The sequence below is a fragment of the Mchenga conophoros genome, linkage group LG10, assembly GCF_057382185.1.
Source record: "Mchenga conophoros isolate Kocher_MC1m ecotype Shallow Benthic linkage group LG10, M_conophoros_male_GT1.1, whole genome shotgun sequence".
Classification (NCBI taxonomy): Eukaryota; Metazoa; Chordata; class Actinopteri; order Cichliformes; family Cichlidae; genus Mchenga; species Mchenga conophoros.
The window spans coordinates 30,483,552-30,509,528 of NC_140535.1; the positions used below are offsets into that span (position 1 = coordinate 30,483,552).

Sequence of the window (25,977 nt, forward strand, 5' to 3'; positions counted from 1 at the left end):
CCAAAGAAAGCTTTTACCCTCAGTGACTCAGACCCTCCACCCCTTATTCCCACCAGGAGAGAGAAACGCAGTTACTCAACCTAATTTACTGTCCAGGGTGGTACAGGAAGTTGTCAACAGGGCCATCTTGTTTTATATCAAAGGGGAAAAAGCCTCTTTATCTCTGTCAACGCAGAAATCACAGCTAGACGTTGGCTTTTGTGTTAATAATGAGGCATCGTGTTGGCACAGGCTTTGGTTATCCTTCTATTTAGTCTGTCAACAAGCCTTCTGGTGTTTGTGTTTGACTTAAACACTGTCCTGATTTACACCGTGAAGCTATTTAAAGTCTTTCAAGTGCTAAAGTAGAATATCCAGTCTAAGTTGAGTGTCTCGTGCTAAGCCGTTGTTTTTATACTTTCATTAGGAGGTTGGGGAAGGCTGGGAGATGCAAAAGGACGAAGACATAAATATTTATATCCAAATAATAATTTGAAACATAAAGGTTATTTAAGCAGAAAATATATATTAAAGATCCAGTTTTGTGAATAAATCCACTGTGGCCCTCTTTGTTGTATTTGTGAGTAAGAGGTTGCTTATTTGCTGTGAGGAGTTTGGATTTACAGGAAACTCCAACTGTAATCTACATCTGTTTTATCTGGAATCTGGAACTGTCTAGACTGTGCTTACGTGGGGAAAATTACATCTGCTCATTGACTTAATAAACAAGTGCAGCCCTTCTGTTGTGTACCTGAATACTTGAACTGAATGGCTCCACAATCTGAGGCAGTCCTTTTTCCTACACTGTAAAACCCAATAAGTTAATTTTACTCAAAACTTTTGGTGAAACTGATTACATAAAATATTTTAAGTAACTAAAACTTAAAAATAAAAGTTAAATAAACACACTTTATTTATTAGCTTTAGATAAATATTTTTAAGTACCATTGATAAATGTTTTTATGTTATATCCACATTTTTGGTTTAGTACTCTCTACTTGATATTTTGAGTTTCAAGTACAAATCTAGCTCAAGTAACTTTAAGGAATTAATTTTTAGTTTCAAAATGTTAACCATTTTAAGCTAATACAACTCAAAAAATTTTAAATACAAATGCTTGTAATATCCAAATCTACTGTGTTTTGAATTTGATTTAAAAAAAAAAAAAAGTGCCCAAAATAATTACACTTGTAAAAACATAAGACAGAAAATATAAATTCAAGTTACAGATTTATTGAGTTACTTTGACACAAAAAGCCCAAAGACATAAATCCACCACATTTTATAGGGAATAATGTCAGAAATTTTGGCACAAGGTTACAATATTAGAAATAAAGAATTTCACAACATGTTTTAAGAGTATTCAAATTTGATTAACACATGAGTATGGCCTTTTTATTAAAAAAACAAACAAAAGGAAAAGAAAATCCTGCATTATTAGGTGGGAAAACCGAATGAAAGTAATAGCATAGTGCAGCTAATACACTGAAATATAATTGGTAACCTTTTTAATATGCCAGTACTCTGGTTATGCAAAATGCACATTTGTAGAGTGCAATCACAGTCTCAACAACAAAGCAATAAAACTTTAAATAGAAAAATACTTCTTTAGAGACATAAACAAAGTGTTATAAACCTCCTTAGCGCCTTATGTCAGTTATGAGTAGTTCAGGAGGAACGTTCCTTAAGTGACATTCAAGATCCCACCTAGAAGCCAGAAATGAGATTGTCCTTCATTTTCTCTATAGATTTACAGTTATCTGACTAAAAACACAATCAAAATCAACTAAAACACAAGTGATGATGGGGGGAAAAAAATAAATAAAAATAATAAAATCACCCCTTTTACTTTGGATGTGGCTTTTAGATAATGAAGTATGAAACAGAGTCTGCAAAGATTTCTTTATTCTATTCTCTCTTTTTATAAAAAAACTTATCCAGACTTGGAAACATGATAAACTGAATTACTTGCTTTAACAGGCACTTGAGGGCTGTGTAGGAATCCTGGACATTATTCTGCTGCCAAAAGATCATTTTTAAGACTCAGCACTTTGGGCTTCAACTTCCCACCCTTCAGACCCATCAAAACTTTCTGAATAAAGTCAAAAATGTTGGCCAAACATTTTGGGTAGCTTAGGTGCAGGACGTCAGTCAGTCCAAATATTACTAGAAATGCATCAGCCAGGGTGGTGAAAACAATGATCATGTTACCCTCGACCAAAACTGCAGTCTTCTCAGGGCAGAAGAATGTTGCATCGCTGGAATTGGCTCTGATCAGGAGGAGTCCAAGTGGCACTTCACTAATATCTGGTCTATCAGAATGCATCATCTACAGAAAACAAAATTACTACATGTTAGTGCATTCCTATTTCTCTTAGTTTCATCTATACAAGTCACATTTCTGGATTATTACTAGCTCAGAAATCAATTGTTTGAACAACAAAAAAGCCACAACACACCAAGATTTGAGAAAACAAACTGACAAAAATAGTACTTTTAGTAAAGCAAAGTCATACCTCTTCGTAGCAATAACAACAGAAAGTCAATAGGAGTTATATATTTTTTTCATTTGTACAGTGATGTATGGTTGGGCTAGGAACATTATAGAAGGTCTACACATATTAAAAACATGTAGTGTTTCCATTATGTGACATGGACACTGTTGTAGACAGATCAAGCATGGAGATGCTTCTCAAACTCTCAAAGTGTCATAATGTTTTGAGAAATCTAAACAAGGATGCTACTAAGATATTGTTCACAACTTTGTCCAAAACTTACATCCCATGTTTTGATGAAGGTAGAGGTGTCTTCGTACAAATAGGCAGAGAGGGCATGAAGCACACCAGCACTTTGGGCATGGATATCAGCTTGTTCCTACATCACAAGAAAATTTTTATTTTAAATTATTGGCTAACCTAGTCAAGAATGGTAATTAAAATTGAAAAATTGATCAAATCAAATGAAGCTCAAAAAACAAGACAAAAACTCACTAACCTGGAGATTATAGCTTCTGAAGAGCTGAGACAGGACATCAGACACGTTCCCTGTGCAAACAGCTTTCTTTCTGAATAAGCTCTGGAGCATGTTGGTCCAGCACAGCATAAAAGTGGTTCTTCAGGTGGAGGTTTGTAATCCTGTGGAATTCTGCACAGATCTGAACACACAGGATACATTTGTGTTTACAAGTTTCAATTAGTCTATAAATCTTTGCAAAATACATCAAAATCCTTACACTCCAAAGGCATAATTTGTTCAGACAGGCCAGATAACAGGGGTTGATATAAAATACATCTTGTTAGATACATCTATATACATTCTTACCTGGGACTGGGATTTCAGAGTAGGCCAGCAATCCAGGATCTGACCTACTGGTAGGTCATCATTGATGATCTCTTTGCATTGCAAGGCCAAAGTTGTGAGCATCAGCTTTGTAATCAGGATTCTTTTCACTTTTCTCGACTTCATCTACAATCTGTAGTCTTAGCTGGTCAAGGTAAACAGCATCTTCACCCCTGAAAATTTACTTCTGCCCTGGCATGGACATAACAGTAAAACACAGAAGACAAGACAGACTACACAGAGAACAGAAAAGACACACAACCAAGGAGACACAGATGAAACATAACCAGCCCAGAACTCAACTAAACCTTAACTAATAATAACAACAATACAAGAACTTCACCTCATTTCAATATAACATAAGAAAGCAAAACTACAAAATAAACTCAAAATGCTGGTTCACAGACCCAGCCCCTGACAGATAAAAAACTAAGTCTTTCACTAATGAACACTGGGCATCAGAATAAAATAAAACGAAAAAATAACTGTTTGGTAAATATATTATTGATGGATTCACCCTTAAGCTAACCTAAAATAGACCAGGCACAACAATTTTACAGTTCAGAAGATTCTACATTTCAACTTGGTATACATAACTATTTGCAATGTAAACCAAGTTCTACCGCATAATTATGTAATGATTATTCACTGCTTTTGTAAGTATGTCCTGTGCCTACAATTTTGCTGCCCCAGTTTTAATATGTACAACTCCAGAGAACTAAACGTAAGTTTTAAGTTCCACTAGTTAGCAAATGGGCTAGCCAATATCAATATCCACGTATGCGCTAAGTGTGAAGCAGCGTAGCAGTGCATATTGATTCAACAATTTAACCACAAGGCAGTTTATAATCTGCAAATCCAGAAATGCCTTCTAAAGACTTATTTTAAAATAGTAAGAGATTAGAAAAGTTATTAACACATTATTAGTCCCAGGGACTAATAATGTGTTATACTAAATATGAGCGTATTAGCATAATTCATGCAAACACTTTGGGGCCAAGCCGACATGGATAAAACGACGCATGCATGTAATTCTTAAATGCCTGCTAGAGTTGTACATTTATGACGATAAAAACCCATATTACAACGGAGAACTATAGTTTCAGAAAAAATAAAACTTACCACAAAGCGCTCCTGAAGATGCCGCGAAGGCGGTAAATGCAGCTAGCCAAGTGCAGAGGGTTAGCTGTTCCAGTTCAAAAGTCCGTAACATACCATAGCATGCCCTCCTTTATCCAGCGTCAAAGGCAATGCCGCAAAAAACCCGTTGACAAATGTTTTTATTTCTGTTCGGATATTAACGTTCCACAAGTTTCTTTCGGGGTAATGAGCGGGCATTCGCACTCGAAGCGAGGAATCCAAGATGGTTGCCAGCACTTCATAAAGAAACAGGTGGCGCACGTAGGTACGTACGTAGGCACGTAAGTGACGTCAGTGTTAAAACTCAAATTATTTGAGCGCAATGCTAGAAACTAATCAATATATTCAAGTACAGATAACTTGAAAAAACAAAATTGTTCAAACTACTCAAAAAAATAAAGGTGTATGAACTTATAACAGGTTTTTAAGTAGTTGGAACTCATTTCATTTATCAAACTATTACTATTCGGTCTTACAGTGTACTGATTCCAAGAAACAGGCACTTTTTTACATTTCTGGCACTTCATGATCAGGGGAACCCCATCAACACTCAGCCAATGCAAACAGCAAATTCGATGGTGATCTGCCTTTTACATTACAAGATGTTTTGTGAGAAAAGTTGTGATTTTGGCCCGAAAACTGAAAGAGGATCCAAAATGGAAAGTTAACATCCTCGAGGGATTTGAAAGTTCATGACACTATTCCCTGTAGATTTTAATATTTTTGTATGTTTTACGTAGAAATTGCGTCTCAATGGTTGTAAATATCCATGTTCAAAAGGTTAAAACAGCATTTTCCATGCATTTGATGTGTTCCCAAGAAAAAGGAGACCATGATTCGTGTCAGTAGCAACATATGGATAGGTTGATGATTGTTCTTGTTAAAAGCGAAGAACTTTTAAATGGTTTATAAGTCAAATCACACCAGGACAAATTATTGTGCCCTTTTTGACATCAGAAAACACTTCAATCAAGAAGCAATTGAAGTGCAGATATTAAGCTTTAATTAGAGGGGTTTAACAAACTTTTTGCATCAACTGTTTAAGAATTACCCCCATTTTTATAGACAGAGCCCCATTTTCACAGGCTCAAATCAAGTGACCAAAGGATTACAGAAGACAACTAATAAAAGGGAATATAGAATTATTTCTACGGTCAAAAAATGGTTAAGAAAAACACTTTTCAAGAAAATCTTGAGGAGATAAGTGTGTAATTATCAGGGTCTACAATCAAGAGACAGCTTTATGAATGGAAACAAAGATGGTTTAGAGCAAGGTGCAAACCACTGGTTACAGGCAGATTAGATTTCACCAGAAAACATCTAAAGGAGCCTGCACAGTTACACAAAAAATATTCTTTGGACATAGGAAACCAAGATGAAGTTGGCTGAGAGTAAATATGTAGAAGGAGTCCAAATCATACCACATCATCTGTCAGAGACGTTTCTTCTAAGCCTTTTAAAAAAATTGCAGCCCAGAGAGTAGACGACAAAGTCATAAAGAAAATGAGCTGGTAAAAAGTGATATTATTCAACCAACCGCAGCTCTGCCAAATCTGATGCGAGTGAAATGAGTGGATAAAGTTCATCAAGTACAGTTATCTCAATAATCTCTGAATATGCCACAGGGGAAAAACTTTCTATTTAAAACGAAACCAGCCTGGTCTTTTTGGAGCAAGATTATGGTGGAAAGGGTTAACGCGAGTACCTAAACAAACTATATGTCACAGTTCTTGTTATATTTATTGGTTTTGTACTCTTGTGTTTTCAGTTCTCCTTTCTCTGTCCTTATGTTTGCCAGTTTAAGCTGCTACTTTGAAGGATAGTTTTTTATGTGGCTCTTTGTATTTTTTACATCCTGGCTTTGTTTTTTCTTCCCTATTCAACCTGGGTTTTGTTTCCCAATCATTGCCTGTGTCCCTGTGTTGCTGTACTCTTTTCTTTTCTTTTGTCCTCTGTTCCTTTGGTTTTTCCCTCAGTTAGCTCTAGTGATAATATCCTACCTGGAGCACTTTTTTACTTTTTTTTCCATTGATATCTCTTTTTTTTTTACCCTCAGCCTTTTCGCCTCTGCATAGTCCTGCATTTGTGCAAGTTTAAGAACCGTGGGTAAATCATAAAACCACTTCTGGGGCTTCGGATATCAAACTCCAACTCTACCAACTGTATGTAAAAGGCCTTGGAAACAGGTCAAAAGAAACACACTTTCCAGCTCCAGAAACGAGACCCGATTACAGAAAGACTTTGTCTCACAGTTTATTTGTAATCAGTGAGCAATAGCAAGACGACTGAAGAGGCTAAGAATGAAGTCAAAGTTGAAGTAATGGCTTAGAACGACTTGCAGGGCTCCACATAAGTGAGCCACTGGGAAATCAAATGAGACTACCACACTGCAGCTCTGTTTATTTTTCCAGCACCGTATTGCCTCTCCTGGGCAAAGTAAAAAAAAAAAAAAAAAAATAGACAACACTGGGAGCTTCTCTTCCTCGGGGAGCTCATACACCCACCGGAGGGAAACTGTTTTCCTCCCAGCTTTGCCCCTTCACAACGGAAAGACAAAACAACGCGCTGGTGGGCTCCTGCCAACTCTTGCAGCTGTACCATCCTCCCAAAAGGCATAATTTCCTTCCAAAGGCCTTTCCTCTTCCTGTTTTGTGGAATTCCACCATGTTGTTTTCTATTTTTTTTTTTAACCTCTTGTTTATTAGATGAGCAGCGATGCAATCACAGGAGGCCTACGGAAAATATTTTTGGTTCCTAAATTGGAAGCAGACCTCAGTCACTTTTCCTCTCCTCTGTGACCGGGCATTGAGTCATAATTGACCCTGTGTTTATCATAGCGTATCACGCTGAGATCAGAACAACTCTGTTGCAAGGGGGCGGCTTCATCAAAGCAAGGGCAGCTCGCTTAGTCACTGATGAACAATCGCAAAGAAAGTGGAAAGAGAAAACAAGACTTGTCTGACCATCTGCTACAGATAAACAAAAAAGATCTTTGTGTTTCCTTCAAAGGAAATATGGAGGTTGGCCTGTAAATAATCTACACATTACTGTGAGATCACAGTTTCCAACTTTGCGTAGTTTGATAAACTCTGTGAAATGACCTGAATTCTCTGTTGGCTTAGACATAAAAATGTCATAGGAAATACATGAATTTACAGCATTAATTGAAAGTTTCATATCATTTATCAAGCTTTCTTGAACATTTTGCATCAACCGCTCTACAAGACGTGGTTAAATTTACCCCAACTTTCCAAGGGAGGGTTCAGATGTCAGGTTGTCCCAGCTCTCAAATGCATTAGAAATTTTATGTCTCAGTAACACAGTCGCAACGACCTGACAACTACTTGTTGTTTCGGTATCCCCTGATTGGTCATAGGAGATTGCTGATAGTCATTGTGAAGACAGCCTAGCAGGCCTAAAACCCGGTCAGTGACTCCAGGTAATCATTAGTTATTAGAGAAAAATGTCTACTCCCTGATTGGTTAGTGAGTGGTTGCTTGCTATTGCCAGATGAAATTGGTTGCTAGGAGGTGCTGCCCCAAAAAAACTCCTTGTGGTCGCTTTGGTTGCTGGCAGATTTCTGTGGAAGATACCAACTTGTCTGCAAACACTTGGCAACTACTTCCTGAACAGTTGTGAAAATGTGAAGATTGTGCTGCGAACTGGGAATGGAGACCGTTTGCTTACAAAGCCAAAAGTTTCACCTTTTCAAAACATGTTGGTTTCTGTGGTAAGGCACAACTTCTGTTCTCTGTTTCCAGTTAGTGTCACACTTTTTCAAGTTTCACTGCTGCTTAGGGGTTAGTTAGCAAGCGTTTGCAAAATCGTCATAATCTTTCATGCGAACTCCAGATGACTGCGGCAATCTAGCTGCGACCAAAGCAATCATAACCACAATTTCTGTTGCAGCACCCTCTTTCTGACTTTCAGGAACCATACATATTTTTTCCCAGCGACCGGAGGCGTTACATTCGTCATGCTAACATTCATTTTTAACACATGGAAGTGTTAAAAACAGCAGTTTCTGCGGCCTGCTGGAGCGGGAGGGCTAGGTGGAGTTGGCCGTCCGACTGCGGTCTGGAGTGTGGGGCCTCCCTGCTGCTACGGAGTCGGGGTGGTCGGGCGCGTCACTGCAACTCCCCCTGGCTTCTGCTCCGCGGCTGCTGAGTGAACCCTCATCTGGGACTCTCCTCAGCTCTTACTGGAACAGTGGCGCGGCTGCCCCTCTGTTGGTCTTCCATGGTTTCTTGTGTTCTGGGGGCCTCTGGATGTCTGGAGTTTTGATCTCCTCCATACCTGCCTCACACCCTGGAGGACGGGGCTGTGGCCCCCCCACACTCCCTAGCAGATCGTTACATGGAGAAACCTTTGGAATACAAGCGCGCTGATCCACACAGGTATGCACACGGGTGTTCACTGCTCGTAGACCCAAATTACACCTTTCTTGGCTGCTACTTCGAAGCACATCTGTCCTGCGTGCTGCACAACAACATTGAATATTTAGTATTTACTGCTGTTTACACTTAGCTAGATTAATGCGATGGTGTTGTGTTTAGTATGTTGCTTTGTTTCTTTTTTTTTTTGTCTTTTTTTGCTTGTTTTCTATTCTTCTCTCAACAGGTGATCCAGGAGATTTTTTTTTCTCCCCCCCTTTCTCACTGTCCCTCTCCCCTTCTGTTTTTCCTTTCCTTCCTCTTTCTTTCTCCCTTTCCTATCTCTCACTCATGTCTGTCCCGTCTGTAACATCTGAAAATAAAATATAATAAATAATAAAAACAAAGATCGACCAAATGGACCAATACGGCAATGCCACGATGATCCATTTGGCAAAGTAAATCCATTGGGTATCCTTGTTGGTCTTCAGACAACAATTCTGATGGCTAAAGAACCAAATGGGACAGGCGGGAAAAAAAAAACAAAAAAAAACAAAAAACAAAAAAAACAGCAGTTTATTTAGTTCCTAAAAATGTTCACAGCCAGGTACAAAAAAGGCTTTGGGTAGTTTTTCCATTATAAAAACTGTACAATGGGTGATTTTAAAAGATAATTCATCTGTTTGGACATAGATAAGGTTTAAAGTTGGCGTTTTATTATAGTATTCTGTTACTCAGCACCGGTTAGCAGATGTGTGGCCTGCAGCTTGCAACCCAAACTTGCTAGTGTTAGCGGATGACTTTCCAGCAAAGGCCGACTTAAGCATCTATTCTATGTGGAAACATCCTCAGCATTCATCTGCCTGTGGCTCGGATTTTGTAGTCGTACCACCAGTTTTCAACTCAGAAATCAGGGTAGATTCTCAACTTTTTGCTGGGTTAGCTCTCTATCTTATTAAAATATGCTTACATCGCACCATGACTGGTCCAAACTAGCACTGAGGTGGCTGTGTTCCTATTTTTCTTTCTTATTGGTTCATCCTCAAGAGACTAACTCAGGAAATACTGTTTCAATCTGAAGTGTCTGCCAGTAATGATGATTCACTCCCATTTCCATCTGTTTCACATTATAAAAACATCCCTGGGAGTATCTTTTTTTTAAAGGTGAATGCCTATGTTGCCCCTTTGCAGAGATTAGCTGTGCCTTGCTCCATGAGGTCGAGCCTCATCGACTGGTAAACTGAAAGAAGATAGCAACCTATTATTCATCCACAGTAATCGCACCCCTTGCTCCCTCGCACTGCTCACTGTCCTGATTTATCATCCCCAGCCATGGGAAAGGTCAAAGTTGACTGTCTACGTCCTGTAGCTACATGAATTGATGAGATGCTTAAATATGTCCTACATTACTTGTGCTGTGGTGTTGTAACGTTGAGAAGGGCAGGAGACAAAATGGGAGCAGGAAGCACACCTCAGGACAATGGTATCATGCATCCTGCATCTGCTGTTTGAGCACATTAACTTACTTTGAGGTCCCTCCAAGAAGATTGTTTTTGAGAGTTCAGGTGGACTCAGTTTGGGGTTTGGCTGTTTGTTTTACAAGCAGGACAAAATGTTGGGCTTTAGGCTGTGAGAGAAACAGGGAGTCGGGCCAGATTTCACATTTATTGTCCACATGCTGGCCTAAAGCTGGCTGGCACTACAATAGGATTGTTTTTTTTTCCCTTAGAACATAACCTGGATCTGTTACTAATGGTCATTATGAGTGTGGTGTTTGCCCAAAAACAGCTGCATCCAAAGTTGCCAAAAAAAGCTGAGTTATAGCACCAAAAGCAGAGGCAAAAAACAGGGAAACATCATTAATTCACGAGTGGCAACATTAAATATGATTTTCTAATATGAGGTGTAAATAACTGTGTAAAACCTTTCTATGTCGGCCCCGAGGAACATAGTCTGCAGCCATGGTGAATAAATGGCAAGAAGTGCAGTCAAATAAACTCAAGCCTGAGGAATGCTGCTTGGGCCCCAGTGATAAATCACAGGCATTTTCAAGGAAACTCCTACCCAACCCTTTACGCCCATAATCTTTCCTACTGAGGTCTCCAACAATGAGAACAACAACTATTGTTGAGAACAATGCAATCAGACCACCAAGCACACTGCTGCCTTTTGTGGTCTTAGTCATTTGCTCTGGGTCAGTGCTTGTAATAAGGTCAGCCGTAGGGATTGTTTAGTTTCGCAGATGTTTCATCAGACATACTTCAGGTTTCATCAGCACTTTAAGATTAATGGGATTAATAGGAAAAATGTGTTTGTAACAATTTGCTCATTATGTGGAACAATATCCGGGCCTTTCATGATATAATCAAGACAAGTATACAAATGGAGGAACTGCAGGTTTCAACATTACTGATGGCTTTGTGACAGCTCACTTCTGCCTCCTAAAATGTATGTATGCGTGGTGAAAATACTGTGCACATGACATTTGTTGGACACTACAGAGGCGATGGACAGGCTGCCAGATAAGGTCAGGCAGTAGTCTCCAAGGACTGTGATGTTTACAGATGACGCTGGGATCTATGGTGAGAGAGTGCAGGGTGTATCAGGGCATCTGGGATGATTTGTGACAGAAAGATAGCAGTAAAAGTGAAAAGGAATGTTTAAAAGTTGGTGGTGAGACCTGTTATGAGTTATGGTTTGTAGACTGTGGTGCTGGAAAAAAGCATCTGGAGGTGGCAGAGCTGAAGATGCTCTTAATACCTTGGGGATGAGCAGGATGGAGAAGATTAAAAATGAGTACAACAGGGGGACAGCTCAGGCTGAGCAGTTTGGAGAAAAGGTTAGAGATGCAAGACCGAGATGGTTTGGACATATGTAGAAGAGGAAGAGAGGATATGCTGGACAATGAGCAAAGAATGGCAGGCAGGAGGAAAAGAGGAAGATCACTAAAGGAGGTTCATGGATGTAGTAAAGGGGGACATGCAGAGGGTGGTTGTGGCAGAGGAGGATGCTAGGGACGGAGTGCGATGGAGGCAGATGATCTACTGTGGCTGAAAGAGCAACTGAAAGAAGAAGAAGGAAGAAAGACTCTGGAGGAGGATGCTGGGGTGGATGGTGGGTGTACAAAGTTTGACTGACTCTTGGTTCCGAGTCCCATTTGTGGTTAGAATTAGACAGCAAAAACATTACACATAAAAAATGGTTGTTTGAACACCACGTTAAGATGTCACGTTCACATCAATAAACTGTAATTACTCAATTTTGTAAGAATATTTTTCAAAAATTCTCATTTTGAATTTCATGTCGAGGATAACGGTTTATGTAGGCCTCGATTGTTGTTGTTCTCATTTCATAATGCAGGATTTTTTTTTTTTTTTTAAGTGGCAGACAAGTCTGCACTGCAGGCTATCTGAGCAATCAGGCTCACAGATCTGCTGCTTGAAATAACTAATATCTAGATGACAAACTTCATAAATATCATCTAGGAAAACTTTGAGATCTTCCAGGTAATCAGCTCGAGGGACATATGGAGGATATGGACATCCAAGTTCAAAAAAGATGAATAAAAATGGATGTATTGAGGGATAGTTTATGAAAAAAAGGGCTGCTGTCATAAATAATAAGATACAAATAAATAAATTAGGATAACTAGTTTACCTATCAAACCTTTAGTCTAAGGAGCTTGGAAAGAAAAGCTTCAAACTTAAAGAAGAAGTGGCTCAGTGCTGTCTTTCTGAAATAAAAAGACCTTCCATGATTCACCTTCACAGATATCCGTACTTGGCCACGTGCACTAATCCTCCAACGTATGGTAGAGATGATGGCTTTTGAGCTGTGCACTCATATCAAGCTGGATGAGCTGCATGTATAATATTTATATTTATTTATTATTATTTTGAGGCAGCACAGTGATCAGCACTTTCGCCTCACAGTACATGAATGAAATGAGGCATTTCCCTCTGGGTATTCCAGCTTCCTCGAAGGTCCAAAGGCCTCAGGTGAACTGATGATGACATGATAAATAGACTGACTGTGTTATCCCATCTCTGAAATAGATGCACTTTGCCTCTGTTATCATCAGTTCATCTTAAACAAACTCACACCCAAAGAAGGCGAGGACCTCACAGGACGGTCTGTTTTTGGGTTCTGGGGCACACAGACAGTCCACGCTGTGATTTCCACTACAAAGCCATGTCTGTTTTCAGTGTAATGTTGCCTCAGGGCCTGAAGATCACAACCTTTTCATAATGTTTTTCTGACCTTTTTCCTTGTGCACAGAGACTTCCCCGAATCTTTTAATAATATTATGTTCTGTTATCTGTGAAATCCCCGAATCCTTTCTAATTTTTCTAAAAAATAACATTGTTCATAATTTGTTAAACTACCTTCCCACTCAGGCTTTCACAGTATGATGAACCTCTCACGTCTCTAATCTTCGGAAAGACTAGTCCTCTCTCCCACTCATGCTACTGGTCTGATGCCAGTTAACCCAATCTGATGGGAGATCCTGTGATGAGTGTAGCCAATGTAGCAACTTAAAAAAAAACGTGTTGCTGACATTAAGTTAACACTTCCCAGTATTTCAGCATTTCAAGTCTTATTTATGAAACAATGCTCTAAAAACCAAGAAGCTTAAAACAACTTTATGCTCATGCTTCCTAAACACAGAGGCTGTTCCCTGAAGCGGTTTCTCAGTCAGGTGAGAAAGCAGAGCAGCGTAAACCGTGTTTTCCTGTGGGACTCTGGCACCGCTCGCCCAGCAAGGGGTCAGGATGGAGGGACGCTAAGTCAGCACGCTCCTAAACAGAGCCACATGTCTGCAGGTTGAGGCCAGCCAATCAGACTCTGCTGGGTGGACCTGAGCCCTTGAGAACCCACTGGATCATTTACAGCATGAGGAGGGAGAAAGCACCAGTGCATGGCTGGGCTCTACAAGGGAGTGTGCGGTTAGGCTTTTACAAGCGACAAACCTAAATAAACAGGAAACCTGGCTCACATGGACATCACGATGCAGTAAATAGGTTTTTATACTTGCCTGCAGGAGCAACTATAAATCCTGGAAACATTTTGGAGGCTGCCGTAGCTGTTTACAGGCCAAAAGTGAGAGGATGCATGATGGTTACGTACAGCCAAACAGGTCTCGTGTCACTCTATAAAAAAACGGTTTGCAAATGTGTTGCAGTTCAAGAGGTGGAGAATGTGTAAATGAAAAAAAGGGCTCTTGTCAAACTGTCACTGTGTGCAAGAAATAAGATGCGAATGTTCCCAATTTTAAAGTCTGGCATTCACACTGGGAATGACACAGCTGCCCGGTATAAAATGTGTACTGCTCAGTTTCCTGAAGCACCTGTAGAGGAAAAACTGGTTTTCGCTAAGCAACAGTCTGCAGCAGTCGCTCAGCACATTCAGGTTACAGGTCAAAGGTGAGAAAGAAAAGTATGTGGAGGATATTTCTCTTTGCTTTTCCAAGCAAAGCAGTTCAACATGACAGAAAGTGCATGTGTAATTCTTTCGTTTTGTTTTGCCAGGCGGGGAAATCCCCAAATTACCGTTTCAATAAAGCCTTGTCACAAAAGCCGTCTGGTTCTGAAGAAGTGGTGAACTAATGTGTTTTTATTGCCCACCAATTCTTAGTCATTGCATGTGGAGGTCATCAAGCTGTCCTGATAACCTTCATTATACTTCCCTCAAAAGAGATCGGGTGGAGGTGGAGGGGTGGGCGTATTAGACTCCTCCAGCTTTAACTGAAGAAGTCTATTACAAAGTAGAATATTTAGACAGAAAACTGCATATGAAGGCACGTGCTTTGAAATTGTGAATAAAAAGCAGTAGAAATCCTGATCTGTTAGAGCAGGGGTGTCCAACTCCAGGCCTCGAGGGCCGGTGTCCTGCAGGTTTTAGATGTCCTTGATCCAACACAGCTGATTTAAATGGCTAGATTACCTCCTCGACATGTCTTGATGTTCTCCAGAGGCCTGGTAATGATCTAATCATGTGATTCAGGTGTGTTGACCCAGGGTGAGACCTAAAACCTGCAGGAAACCGGCCCTCGAGGCCTGGAGTTCGACACACCTGTGTTAGAGCATTAGACTGAGCGGTGCGTTTTTTCTATCCAGGTTTGGTTTTACTGCTGCAGTAGTGCGTTTGGGATCATTGTCAGGCTGAAAATGGAGCTGTTGCCAATCAGATACTTTTCACGTAGATTTGCAGGGAAAATCAAAATCTTATGGTAATTTTCAGCAGCCCCAAACCATGACAGAGGCTCCACTGTGTCTCACAGACAGGTATTGTTGTAATAGGGGTGCAGGTACCTCTCCTCTGACTCTCCTCTGTACATACTGACAATTTCAAATTTGGATTCATCGCTCCACAAGACCTGTTTGCAAATTAATATAATTTGACATACCTCAACCTTTTCTCCCCATTTCCCTTCTTTAAGAATGGCTTTTTAAGGACACGCTGCACATCATGCTTTTTGCCCTTTGGGAATCACCTTGTTGTTGCAAAAATACTTTAAAAATGTAAAACCCTGTCTGAAAAAAAATAAAAATGGGAAATTGTGTTTTTTTTAGTTCCTTGTGTGCCCTCATGTGCTTAAATGACTCATAGATCAGTGATTAGTGGCGTAACAAACAAAAAACCTTCCTCTGAAAAAGGTCATGAACAAGGCCTGGACTACAAATGAGTGAAAAGCAGCCAGTGTCCAAAAAACAAAAAAAAACATTCAGGAAGTTTGGCTTGGACCCAAAATCTAAAGAAATAAGGTCTGTGAAGACTTTTGCACAGTACTGTATGGTAAAAAAAATTAACAGTGTCTGAGTAGGTATGTAAAAAGCTCCCTTTTTAAGTTCTTTTTCACCTTTTTACCTGCTCAGCTCTCTAAAGATTAACTTTATTGCTCTTAAATGTGTGAAATAACAGAACAGATCTGTTCACCCCATCCTTGCAAGTTTGGGAAATTGTCTTCATTAAATACCAGTAAAAACAGGCTTTTCTAAAACACACGGAGGCCTCCAGCCAGACACAGACGTGCGTTTGCAGCCTAATCGCATCCTGATCGCTTTGGGTCGTCTTCTGTTTTGCTGTCAATCACCTATCTATGCCTCACAAGCAGCGACGTGAAGATTATAGGCGTTTAATGTAAAACGAAAGAAAGACAAACAAACAAACAAACAAAAAAAGCAGCAAAAGCTCCCTCTGAACAGGAATTTTACAAGAAACGGGGCAGCTTTTCTCTCAAAGCTTCACATATTCCAGTGTAGTAAGAAAAGAAACCTGAATGTGCACGGTGCCGATGTGCTGGTGTTTTTGTGGCGTGAGGTCAAGTTCATCATCATGTTTTTCCAAAAGCCTGAAGGGAAAATGAAAATGGACAAACCTCATCAGACAAACATTATTCAAAGCAGAGGAATTTCTCCCTGTCAAGGATGGACGGGGTTTTTTTGTTTGAAACTCTTTGTTTTCAAACAATTGGACCGAGACAAACACAACCGGCTGTACTCAGCTGATTTATTGTGCAGATTAAATTTTTTTTCATCTAGTCAGACAGTTTGAAAAGGTAGAAAAGAAATGCGTACTTATTGAAATTCTCACTGCAACTTTTTGGACTCTGGAATACATCTTACAAAAAAAAGTACATTGCTCAATTTGCTTCTTTTCCTTTTTTTTTTTTTTTTTAAGCACTCCAAAATTACACTGAGCAGCAACTCTTACGTTGGACGTTATTGGTCCTCCAGGACTCTTTTTGTGGTTCTGCGTCATGTTCCTCACAGAAGAAAAAAATAATATATATATATATCAATCTGCTCCAGCTCTGTTCCCTCCTCTGAAAACCCTGTAAAGTGTTGGAGAGTTACAAAATGAGTCGAGAAAAAATACAATCCGTCTGACGCCAAAAGCTGTCCATTTACGAGTCGCCGCTCAGGAACGGCGTGAGCTGATTTTTCCAGGACGACGTCCCTCGGAGAAGCCCCGGTCTAAATTAAGTTCCAAGAATTATTTCTGAAAGCTTCCAAACTTCTGGGGTTGTTTGGGTCTGCAGACCTGATCGAGTTCCCTCTTTTGTGTGAATTATCAAAGCCCCTTTCAGACATCCTTTCCAATCATCCGATTTCATATCCAAAACAAAAAAAAGCACCCGGGGCACTTTTCTATAAAACACCACGTGAGATTATGACTGCATGTTGTTAGTGGTATGACAGATTTTTAGATTTTATATCGCCAACTATGCTCCTAACTTTAAATAAAACAAAGATGTTGTGATTTGTTTTCATGGGAGGCTCCGTCCTCTGAGCCTGTGTGTGACACTCGGTCTTTGGAGAATGGGCACAGGTTCATTGAGTCTGCAACATTATGAGCAAAGCTTTTGGGAATTTCTGCAGAAGGAAAATCACCTTTGATAGAATTTCTTGGGGGTGAAAACACGTCAAACCGGTTCTTGATGAGATATCAAACTAGTGGTAAAGTTGTAATAGGTGCAAAAGAGGCCGTGAGGAACATAACAATAAAGGTTTCATTTAAAAAGATGGCTGGAGGCAGTGATGTCATGCATAATGTCTAAAAAGGGCTTTTAAGTCTGGTGTTTAAGGCATTTTCAATATCTTTTCTGCTGCTACTCATCTCTATGACCCCCTCAGAAGTTGCAGGTCCTTTGGGTTGACTTTAAATGCAGTGTACTTGCTCAGCTGTATGTTTATGAAATGATATTTAAATGTCTTAGAAAGTAGAAAGTCCACCATACTGTAACATCGTATGCTGGGAGAAACTGCTTTCCAGCTCTCTGAAGCCGGACTAGAACTAATCCTTTCACCTCGCTCCCACATCTGGTGATAAAAACCACATGTGCCGTTAGCTGCGGGGACGAAAAGAGCCTAACAAACTAATACTTTACACAAAATGAAACACTAACTAAAGTCCACTGTGTCCGAGGCCTCGAACAAATCGCCAGTCTGCTTTTCCCAAAGTGAAAATGTGCGCTGCACCCGTCAGGGTCTCTTAGCATGGAGTGACTACGGCTGGTCGGGGGGGCTTGCGGCGGCGGCCTCGTCGTTGCTGCTGTCCACCTCCTGCTCCATGGGGCTGTCCTCCTCCAGCTGCTGGCTGGTGTAGTTGGTGATTTCCAGGAAGCCGCTGGGCTCCACTACCACGTTAGACTGGCTGGAGTCTGGCAGGATGGAATACTGAGGAATCACCTGCATGTATGAGAAAGATCGGGCTCAGAGTAAGTGAAAATAGTCCCTCTCAGACTTTTTTTTTTCCACTCTAGACTCTGTGTGACATCACAGAGAAGGGGATATCCCTAATATGGTCCTCTCAGTCTGCAGTGGAGTATACGATAAATGAGTCACAGAATAAACAATAGAACTAGAAATAAGTAACCAAATGTAAGTTATGTCAATACTGAGCATATAGGTTTGCATATACAGTGTTCGTTTTCCCTTTTCCTGTTCTGGGGGAATCACTTCATTTTCCGACATTTGAGACTGTGAGTGCCTTCTTCTGGGCTTTATCATCAGGTAGTGATGCTTTAAGATGGTATTTTCCATCCTTGTTGACATTTTTTTTTCAGCTTTGACTTAAGGAAACAAAACAGGACTTTCAGGGAAATCCACCTGTTCACCTTTGTTTCTGAGAATTAGACGAGAAGATCGATACAAGTCAGAGAAACTGTTTAGGCTTCAAAGACGAAAACCTTTTCTGTTTTACAGTTTCATACAAAGGATACTTAACATAGTAATAGTAAAGCTGGGGAACAGTAAATTACATATTCTTCAGTGGCCAGGTCAGTTACCTGATCGGAGCCTAACAGAGCTGAAGACAGCTGCAGTAAACACCTGGCAGAGCATTTCAAGATATAAAAAACAATCCTTGGAAGTTTTTCCATTTTTTGAGCCTCTGAAAATCAGGGACTGTGTCTTAAAATTGCAGTTAACGCAAAATCTTTTAAATTAAAGCTGAAAGTCTGCACTTCCGCTGCATATTGGTTTATTTGCACACAACTCAGTTGATTTTAAAATTACAGGCAAAAGCACAAAACTGTCAGTCCAAATACTTATGCACCTAACTTCTTCACTCTTTCCCCCTTGGACGTCTCGGAAACCCTCGTTTCAGCCCTGCTTTTAGAACAAATTGACCGACTGAGCATGAGAGGTTAGTGAGGGTGTTCCACGTCTTCACCGACGTATACTGAGGTGTCAAAACCCGTCTTTGAGGGTACGGAGAGGTCGTCAAATGTTGCCCTTGTGGGGGAAAGTGTTAAGAAAAATGTTTGCTTAGCGTGAGATAAAAACACAGGACCAGCTGCTCCATTAGACGAGCATTTGCAAATAAAATCTGTTGGCATGAAAACCTGATTTAAAAAAGGCGTTTGGCATGGGTGTGTTTGCTTGTGACTGTGCTGAGTTCATTTAAACAAATAATAAATAAAGCCCTGTCTTTGTTGACTCTCTTTAATAGTTGCACATGCTGCCTAATGAAGGATCAGAGGACGGCGTTTATGGTTGTGGTGAAAAATGTTTCAGTTTTGGCTGAAAATCAGCTGCTTAGTTAACCAAGGACTTTTTAAAGTTTATAAGTATCTGATTATCATTATCCACCGTCCATTAAAAAAACACTTGTGTGCTTTCACTTTGATAACGTGGCCATATCATGTGCTCTTTGTGCAAAAACGTTTATCTGCTGTCTGATTTATCTTCTCAGTAACGTACAATACAAAACGTACCTCGATGACTTCCAGGTCTTCCTTGCTCCTCTGCGCCGTGAGGCCCTGCAGGCAGCTGAACTGCTGCGGCTTCGAGTGGGAGTGATGCATGGTGGCCCCGGAGCTGCTGATGAACTGGCCCGAGTCCAGCGTGCCGGACACGGCCTGGACCTCCAAAGCTTTCCCCAGAGGGCCGCAATCGCTGGAGGAATCCACCACCATGGGCTCCGTGCTTGGATCGATCTCCGCCTCCATCATGGAGATCTTTAGGATGTCCGACACTGAGGGCTTGTCTCCAGAAGGCCCGGAGCTGGACTCTGGGATCAGTTTGGCAGAAGCCTCCCCGCTGCTGAAGACGGGCGACGAGTGGTGGGAACTGCCAAAGGTAATCTTGGTGACGGTGGCACTCTGCGTGATGATTGGCTGCTGCAGTGACAAATTAGAAGAAGTACTTGTTATTACTGAATTACTACAGCTGACCTCTGGCAGGAGGAGAGACAGTAACTAAAGCAGGTCCTGATAAGAAGATCATAATGAACTGAAATGATAATCAAAGGCACGTATGCAGGCTCTGTACGTGCTACAGCTCAGCCAAAGACAAGATAAGTGTATTTAAAAGTCAGATAGTAGGAAAGCTTGCTGTATGGCTCACAAGCTCCAAATATACAGACACCGAGCTCTTGCTTCAGTCCAACTGTGACAAATGAGCTGATTTGTTATTTGTTCTGGCCACCAATCGGCCTTTGGTTGCCGTGACAGATAACAGAGAGAAGCAGCAGCTGCAGCCAGCATTAGCACAGCCATAAATTAATTTCCCCTTGTTTATCAGTGTGTCACATGAGGGGAAAAAAACAAAAAAAACAAGAGGTTCATTCCATTTGGCTCAAACGTAGGGAAATCCCAGCACCGAAACATGCACTGCTTATTATTAGATGCTGAGAATTACTTGGGAATGCTGTGGATTCCCTTTTGTAGACTCAGGGAAGCTTTTAAGAACAATAATCCAAGTTGGAATTTTGAACATGTCTAGAGGAACGGTGTCAAACTCGTTTTAATTCACGGGCCAAAACCATGAGCCAAAAGTTAAATACACCCTTTGCCACATTTAACTTCATAATGTGTCATTTTTATAACTACTTAGAAATGAACAGGAAGTTTACACATGATATAAAAAGCACATTCCCTTTCTTTACTAGATTCACACCTCCACATTAACATCTACAAAACCACACGTTGGGTTTTCATTAATAATGAAAGTATGTCACATTGTTTAGTGATGTTCAGCATTTAAATTACCTCAGTTTGAACTTTGAATTCACTTCTATTCTTGTATTGGATTACAACGACACCATGCAATTAAAATAGAGAAAGCGGGCTTTGAAGGCTTCATTCTGGGCCCTGACCCACATTTTCCATCGGTGCTCTACAGTGATGTTATTGAAATACTGCTCACCGTTTTTAATAGATGTACAGCAGTTATTTAATGCACTGAGCAGCAAAATGCAGCTGATCTCTTTTGATAAACATAAGGTGTCACTCAAATTGATATCGCCCCCTGGGAGAGTGGGAGATAAAAAGGGGAGGCTGGGTGTAGGCCTCTCCCTTTTATCTCCTAGTCATGGGACTGGATGTATGTGTTTGTGGTCGTGGATCGGGACAGAAGTGAAAATCCACTCACGTGTCACCCTCGACAGGTTTTATCAGGTGACTTAACAGGAAGTCATCATGACAAAATAAAAGAGAGAAGCTGTGGGCATCAGCTGCCTCTGGAAATTTACTCCTGGTGAGCAGGTGTAAAATCCACTCACCTGGCTGGAGGCGGTTTTGTCGGTGCTGACGGGGTGGTGTGCCTGCAGCGGAGGAGGGTGGGACATTGAGGTGTGCAGGGGCCGGTGGTGGGATGTGGGGGCCTGCTGGAGCTTCGGGAGCTGTGGCGTCAACATGGGCTTGGTTGGCGTGCTCGGAGTGGCGGCCTTGGCCCCGGCTGGGGTCGGTGCGCTCACAGGTCTGTCTTTAGGGCTCTGGGTTAATGTTTGGGGTTTGGGCTGACTCTGCTCTCGTAGCTTGGGGATTTTCTTAGTCAGAAGAGGAGTAGAAGGGAAGGTGGTGGAGGAAGAGGAAGGCTGGCTGATCTGAGGTTTGCTCTGCAGCTGCGGTGGCGTCTGCTGGGTGGACGTGGAGGTGGAAGGGTGCCGGCTCTGCTCGGCCTCAGCCTGGCTCAAAGGCGGCGGCTGAGCGCTTGCAGAGTGGGCGGGTTGCTTGGTGGGTTCTGAAGCTGGTTGGGTGGAGCGGTAGAACAAGCCTGTCTGGGGGTCCAAAGTGTCTCCTTCCAACTCTCCCGCCTCTAATACAGCCTCAGGTTTACCATGACTGTCAGAGTGCTGGAAAAAAGACACATACATGACGCTGTTAACGGTCAGCAGGACAAAAATACGACACAGGAGAATTTTATGGAGAAAAGACTGTACAGAAAGATGGACGTAGCCATTGCTCATCCAATTGATTTGCGCTGTATTGTTTTTTCCATCTTGACTTTTTGAAACAAGATGCACCATTGAAGTGTGGCTCTGACTGAGAAACGAGGAGCACTGTGCACTGATACATAGTGACCTGACAATCAAAAGGTAGACCCGCCCTAAAGCGTTCCCTGCTGTATCATTCCTCTGGAGGCTAACGAGAACCTAACCCATTTACTAAATTCATTCATGTTGCATTCAAAAAGGCTTGAAAGTAGCAACTGAGCCCATAAACTAATCCGGAAAATGTTTTCCGAGGTCTTGGATGAAGTAGGGCTGTTATTTTCCACGCACAGGAGGACAGATACGATTTTTTTTTAAGATAAGAGCAATATTGGAATATGTCAATTAACTAACTGAGCATTTTATGGCTTACAGTGTTTTCTGAAAACCGTAAGTAGTGACCAAAAGACGATACTAATATTAATGAGTGTTTTTAAGTTGATTTTAAAGATTAGGCACAAGAATATTGATAAATCATTAATTTGTAGAGGTGGGAATCACCATATATCCCACGATGCGATATTATCACGATACTTAACGCACGATACGATATTATTGCAATTTTTAAAAATATTTTGCGATATTCAGATTCTGTACATAAAGGTAAACTTTATCAATATTCATTTTATCTAATATCAAAGTCTCACACTCAGTCTTTCTCTCATTTCAGTCAGTTTTATTGTTGACAAACTGAACGGTTTGTATTACAGTCTAGTCCAACTTAACTGAATGCATCCATCTGGTACAATTATAGCTATTCTGAACTATGCAATTTATGATAACTATGCAGCCCATTCAGCAACTGAAGAATTTGACAGTAAATTAAAACAAAATATAATTTTACATTAAATAAAAAAGTTTTAAACTTAATTTAAATAAAACATGTCTTAAATTAAAATAAGTAAACTGTCATGTTTATTGCTGCCAAAAAAAAAGTTAAACACATTTGGACAGTGAAGGAATGTCAGGATTCTTGCTCAGAAAAAAAGAGCTGATCCAAATGCTCTGAAGTCAGTTCCAGTCCACAAAAACTTTTTTGTAACAAAATATCGATTTCTGCTGTCCCTGTATCGATACATTATTAGCAAACAAAATATCACAATACTACACAGTATCGATTTTTTCCCCCACCCCTATTAATTTGTGCGTGGAATGTTCATACACATTATGCATAGATGGGCCAATGTCCTGTGGAGAGACAAGACTGATGTGGAGATGTTTGGCCATAATCCATAGCACCGTGTTTGCGGAAAAACAGACGCTGCACATCAGCACAAACACTGCATACCAACTGTCAGCACGGCAGAGGATGGCTTATTGATTTGGGTTTGTTTCACAGCCACAGGACCTGGGCACCTTGCAGCCACTGAGTAAGGTATGCATGAAGCCATCTGTTTGACACTTCAAGCTTGGATCATGTAACAGGACCGTGATTCCAAGCACAGCAGGAAATCTACAAGACAAAGTCCAGACCTCAATCTGATGGTAAAGCTGTGGCAGAACCTTAAGAGAGCTGTGCACAACTGAATGATCAGTGAACTGAAGCAACTTTGTAAAGAAGAGTGGGCCAAATTTCTCCACAACGATGTGAGACAAAGTAACGCACTGATAGAAGTCGTACAGAAAACAGCAACTCATGTTATTGCTGCTAAAGGTGGACCTACAAGCTACTGAATCACGTGGATTAATTAGATTTTCACAGGAAGTCCATAAAGGGGATGTTTATTTAATTTAAAAGGTTCTCTGTGCAACATTAAAAAACCCATCAAACTCAACTGTTTGTTTTTATACTTTTTCAAAAGCTGAAGACGCTGCACTTTGTGGCAACTTGCTCTCGGTTTCTGTCCTCTGACACCAAACAATTGTTTAAAAAAAACAAACAAACATGGAAACCAAGACAATAACTGCAATATAAATAAGAAAAAAAACTGCACTGCCATGCTTTCACAAAGAACAAGAGAAAAATTCCCAGGAAGCATTTTGTCTCCGGTGGTAATCCACCAAACCAGATGAAAGGTTTGCATTGAAACTACTACTTTCACGCAGAGAAACCGTTCCCGTGAAAGCAGTTTACACCAGTTTTCTGTGGATCGGAGAGGAGCTCAGATATATTTGTAGAACAAATGACACAAGATTTGACCCGTTTCTCTGCAACACATTTATACATTGATATTTATTTTGTACCCTTAAGACCAAAGTCCAACCCTCACCACGTGTGACGCTGGAGCCGCAGAGGAGACAGCAGCAGGTTTGGTTACCACAGCAACTGTGCTTGTTTTATATGGCTTCCCCAGCTGCTGACTGGAGGACATAACCACCTCTTCATCCTGCGAGGGCACTCCCACTCTGGTGGCTTTTCCTGCAGTGAAATTAGTCATTCTGTCAGATGATGAGGTATTAAAAGTAGTAGTGGGTTTCACACACACACTTCAGCTTCCGTCACTAAATGACCTAAAAAGGAGAACCATGTTTCACAAGCTGCCCACTGCGAGGTTTTAGTTTGAACTGTATTTCATTCCACTGAAATCATGACTGGCACCAAAAACAGGAACTGCAAAGTGCTGAATATGAAGCATGATGGAGAGGACTACCTCCTGCGACGTATTCAGCGGTGGGTTCAGCCTCTGAGGTAGAGGGTTTGGGGGATTCAGGGCTGGGCTTCTTCTCCTGGGCCAACTGGATGGGCACAGCCATCTGGCTAAGGTCGATGGTGTGCTGCCTGGGTTTGGATTCTCCCTTTTCCTTCACTGTCAAGACGAACAACAGTGAAATTCAGCATCATTTACCAATTCAGTCATGTTTACAGCTCATATTCACTGTTAACTTCATCTGATTATTTCCAACTTGTGCTCGACGTTAGGCCCGAGCGAGGGCTAGCAGACAGAAACTGTTCCTATAAATGTGCATTTAAAGTTTCAGGGTTTTTTGGCACCATGCCTGTATACGCCGGGGTTAGAGCGCCAACTTTCTCTCTGAGCAATCACCTTAGTTTTAAATCCAGCTGATTTTTGTTTTTGACACTTGAACGGAAAGTTCTGTTTGCCTGCATAATCCAGATTTCAGTGGTGCAGACCAGCTGCTTGACTTATTTGGCTCGAGCGTCTCAGTAAATAGCATAGTTTAGTAACACTAAAGCAGATAAAGCAAGTGTTAGCTTGACTAACTGTAGGCTATATTTAGACTTGCTGAGAGAGCTGCTAAGCACCACAAAATACAGCCTACACTCAAACTGACACTTTTAAATTGGCTAAAACACATTTTGACGCATAACTTCATAACAGCAGTGTGTTTAACATCTGTGTCTGCGGCATGTAGTGATTCTCCCCTTCACTCTTAACCTGGAAGAAGTGAGCAGCGAGTGGGCGAAAGTTCCAGCGCACTGGTTACCTGTTTGCAAAGTCACAGGTGGAGAAACTTATAACTGCTAATAAAGCTGGGAGGCAGTCTTGTTTCCGTAGAAATGCAAAAAAACAAAAGAAAAACCCCTAAAAAACCCAATGATAACATTGTAAATAGCATGTTCATGATATGATACACCTTTGAGGTCTGGTGTACCATTTGCCACGAGAAGCTCTTTGTTATCACAGATATAATTTGTGTTTTGATTGTTGAATCCAAGCTAACACGGAGGCGTGGACAGGAAACTACAGAAAGTCGCTGAACCGCAAACAGGCATCTTGTAAAACAGGTTAAGTTGACTGTGTGGAAACCCTTTTTATAGAAACGTAATCAAAGCACAATAGTTTCTTTACTCGGTGGTGTGCAACTCTTTTTGCTGACTAGCTAAAAACCGTGGAGGCTCCATGAACGTGCATTTCACTTAAGCGTTTCAAAAGTAAGTAAAGGTTGACTGCCACATCGGTTTTGGAACAGCTGGAACAAATTAAAACCGTTTCTTATAATAAGGAAGATCTGCTTTCCTGGCAGA

General features: G+C 40.9%; 1 protein-coding gene and 1 long non-coding RNA gene across 7 annotated transcripts in view; both read right to left on the bottom strand.

The window, feature by feature from the left end:
• Window positions 1-787: 787 nt before the first annotated feature.
• LOC146566208 (uncharacterized) lies at window positions 788-4,732 on the bottom strand. Of its 2 annotated transcripts, XR_014894188.1 has the most exons (5): window positions 4,441-4,732; window positions 3,301-3,551; window positions 2,974-3,133; window positions 2,758-2,853; window positions 788-2,308 (listed from the first exon to the last, which is right to left on the bottom strand). It is a non-coding gene; the product is annotated as an uncharacterized LOC146566208 (long non-coding RNA). The 2 variants fall into 2 exon arrangements; XR_014894187.1 differs by having other exon boundaries at window positions 3,301-4,732.
• Window positions 4,733-16,326: 11,594 nt separating this feature from the next.
• Window positions 16,327-25,977, bottom strand: part of emsy (EMSY transcriptional repressor, BRCA2 interacting) — a 28,620-nt gene continuing 18,969 nt past the window's right edge. For all 5 annotated transcript variants that reach the window (XM_085289788.1, XM_085289790.1, XM_085289787.1 and 2 more), the window contains 5 exons: window positions 24,641-24,796; window positions 24,260-24,408; window positions 21,339-21,911; window positions 19,552-19,956; window positions 16,327-18,022 (listed from right to left, as the gene is read on the bottom strand). In XM_085289788.1, coding sequence (XP_085145914.1) covers window positions 17,840-18,022; window positions 19,552-19,956; window positions 21,339-21,911; window positions 24,260-24,408; window positions 24,641-24,796 — 1,466 coding nt within the window. In that variant the 3' untranslated portion in view covers window positions 16,327-17,839. The remainder of the gene's footprint in view (window positions 18,023-19,551; window positions 19,957-21,338; window positions 21,912-24,259; window positions 24,409-24,640; window positions 24,797-25,977) is intronic.